This window comes from Temnothorax americanus, unplaced genomic scaffold, assembly GCF_048541705.1.
Source record: "Temnothorax americanus isolate GAGA-0224 unplaced genomic scaffold, ASM4854170v1 Scaffold166, whole genome shotgun sequence".
Classification (NCBI taxonomy): domain Eukaryota; kingdom Metazoa; phylum Arthropoda; class Insecta; order Hymenoptera; family Formicidae; genus Temnothorax; species Temnothorax americanus.
Window position 1 is genome coordinate 164,524 of NW_027509303.1, and position 3,209 is coordinate 167,732.

Below are 3,209 nucleotides of genomic sequence, written 5' to 3' on the forward strand. Positions count from 1 at the left end.
GCAAACCGATCTGACCGATTCTCCGCTACTCACGGATCCCGAAATCCCACAGTCAAACAACCCAGAGGTAGAGAAAGCTTCCTGCCTCTGCCGAGTGAAGCATCTGGGCGGTTGACTCGAACTTCCATACGCACACCTGTAACACCGGAGTGAACCAGGGTAAGAGAGTTCTTCTTTTACTCGCCAAGGGTCTTGGCCACCCGGTGCCACCTCCCGCCTACACGAATCGGTGCGCCAGGGGATAGAGAGTACTTCTCTATCTCCGCTAAGGGTCTTAGCCGCTCGATATCACGTCCCATCACGATCCAACCGCCTTGCGACCTCACTGCAGCCGCTGTCCAAGCCGCGACCCCGCGTCACCCGCGCCGAAATCATACCCCGCACTTCAGCGAGTCCGCGCGCCCTCCGGTCCACGAAACTCCGCGATCTCCGACGTCCGTAAACTCCGCGATACCTTCACGTCACCGCCCGTGTAACCTCGTCCGCGATCTATTGTACGTACCCAGCGACTCCGCGATATCCGCATACCGCCGCCGTTAAAAACCGCGTCCGCGATCTATTGTACGTACCCAGCGACTCTGCGATATCCACATACCGCCGCCGTTAAAAACCGCGTCCGCGATCTATTGTACGTACCCAGCAACTCTGCGATATCCACATACCGAGGCCGTTAAAAACCGCGTCCGCGATCTATTGTACGTACCCTGCGACTCCGCGATATCCACATACCGCCGCCGTTAAAAACCGCGACCGCGATCTTCCGCACGTATCCATCGACCCCACGATCACTGTATGCCGCCGCTATCGCAGCAGCAACCGCGATCTTGTGTACATACCCGCCGCACCTCAACCACTTCCAGCCACGCATGGTCCGTAGTTTTAGGTTCATGAATTACTTGCACTGTTTTATTATTATTAGCAAAGATTAGATCTATAATTGTTTGACTGTCTTTCGTGATTTTCGTCGGTTCATTTACATACTGTTTCATACCCAGACTTAACATTGTCGTTTGCAGTTTCTTCGCATAAAACGAGTCCGTCCTAAGATCTATATTAAAATCTTCTATTACCATGCATTCTCCCTTTATTATTAACTCCTCTACTATATCCTCGAAAAATCTTATAAAATCCCCGTGCGATGCGCTAGGTGAGTGATATATTACCACTATCACTCCTTTATATAATTTATCTTTTACTTCTACCGCGACACACCAACAATTCGATTCTAATTTTCTTACTAACACTGTCTCGTAAACAATATCATTCCTTACATATAGAACAACGCCTCCTGTATTTCTATTCTCAGCATTACATCTAGTTATACTATAACCAGAAACGTTCACTTCACTGTCTTCAATATCCTCGGTCAATCTGGTCTCCGAAAATGCTAAGAACGCAGGATATATTTTCTTCATAATCCGATGTTGAATCTCATCTTTATGCGCTGTCAAGCTCTGCGCATTTGTATACAGTAAAATTTCTTCTTTCTTCTGTCGTTGCTATTCCTCTTCCCAGCCTGCTCTCCTCTTCTCTTCCTGTAACGCCCTTATAAAGGTCGGACATTCCCGGCTACTAGCTTCATGGTCGTCATTTATCTTCAAATTGTATGTTCGATTTTTGAACATACAGTTCACACACTTTTTCTCCGTCGCTGTACAAACACGCGAGTTATGATTCCCCGCGCATTTGTAGCATGTTTCTTTTCTCTTACAATTTTTCGCGATATGAAAATATCCCCAGCACTTGAAACATCTTTTGACATTGATGTGATCAAATGCAGGACACTTTTTCCATCCTACATTTAGTTTTGCTTTCTGCAATATCATCTCATGTGTTTCTTCATCTACTTCCACTATTATTGATCCTTCTTCATTTCCTTTTCTTTGATCATTCTTTACTTTGACCATTCTCTTCACAATTCGCATATTTACTGTATCTATTTTATTTTGCTTCTTTATCGTACTTATAAGTTTATTATCATCTAAGTTCATCTCTTCTATATTTATATTAATAACTTTCACCTTTGGTTTTGACTTAGATGACTCCGTTACTTTATAATTCTCTCCCAGTTTAGCCTGAACTGTCTCTTTCAGCTTTTTTACCTCCTCTCCAGTTTCACATCCCATGATTACTACTTCTTTGCTTCCTTTTTTTAATTTCGTTATTCCCATTGCCATATTCTTTATATCTACCTTTTCCTTAATCACTTTTTTCGTGTCTTCACTCTCCTGTTGCACTTTCGGCTTAACAATTATAAGACTTTCTTTCTTCTTTTCTTTAACCGCTTCACTGTAGCTTCTTTGCGTTCCTGCCTTCGATCCATACTCTATTCCCTGTATTATTTTCTTCAAGTTTTCCAGCTCTTGTTTAACATTACTTAATTCTTCATGAACTACCTCCTTAATCATTATTTTAATTTCATTTTTACGCAGCGTTTCATCTTTTATTTCTTTGACAGTTCTTATAATCCAGTCTACTTTTATATCCATGCTTGATCCTTTACTTCCACTGCTCGATGTTGTGAACGCTCCTGTAGATCCTGTAGATCCTGTAGATCCTGTAGATGATGTCCTGTCTCTCCCTGCCGCCGGCACCTTCTCACTATCAATTACGAATTCCTCAAATGGGCCTTTACACGGCACGTACTCTTGGTTTCTATCGATAATTTTATGCTTATTTACACATCCCGGATGGTAAAAAAGCTTTGGGCAAATTTTACATTTAACGGCTCTGCTCTTAATCGCCTTCTTACATGCCGAGCATCGATACTCGGCGTATTCCTCGTTCATTCTGCTAATATCGGCAGAGACAGTTAATTGACTCGTCACTATAACACGTCACTTTCACACGTCAGCGTTTTGTGTTCGTCGCTGATGTCTACCTGTCGTACGAGGCTTCGATGACCTCTGTACGAAATGCAGTTCTCGTGTCTATGTATCAACATATTCCGGCTAAATAACACTCATGGCTACCCCCGGTCTATGAAGATATTCGTTACACAACTTTTTAACACTCTCCCTCACTTCTAAACCACCCAAAAATTAACACTTTTACGGAGCGATGTTTCACACGTCTGCTTCTGCTGAGAGAGAGAGAGAGAGAGAGAGAGAGAGAGAGAGAGAGAGAGAGAGAGAGAGAGAGAGAGAGAGAGAGAGAGAGAGAGGGAGAGAGAGAGGGAGAGAGAGAGAGAGAGAGAGAGAGAGAGAGAG

At 43.6% G+C, this 3,209-nt stretch overlaps 1 protein-coding gene across 1 annotated transcript; it reads right to left on the reverse strand.

Moving 5' to 3' along the window:
- Positions 1-870: 870 nt before the first annotated feature.
- Positions 871-2,789, reverse strand: LOC143895701 (uncharacterized). Its single transcript, XM_077403013.1, has one exon. It carries the CDS (start codon positions 2,787-2,789, stop codon positions 1,500-1,502), a length of 1,290 nt encoding a protein of 429 aa, XP_077259139.1. The 3' UTR covers positions 871-1,499.
- Positions 2,790-3,209: the final 420 nt, after the last annotated feature.

Coding starts and splice junctions, on each gene's coding strand:
- LOC143895701 (XM_077403013.1), bottom strand. CDS start 2,789: ATGAACGAGGAATACGCCGAGTATCGATGCTCGGCATGTAAGAAGGCG.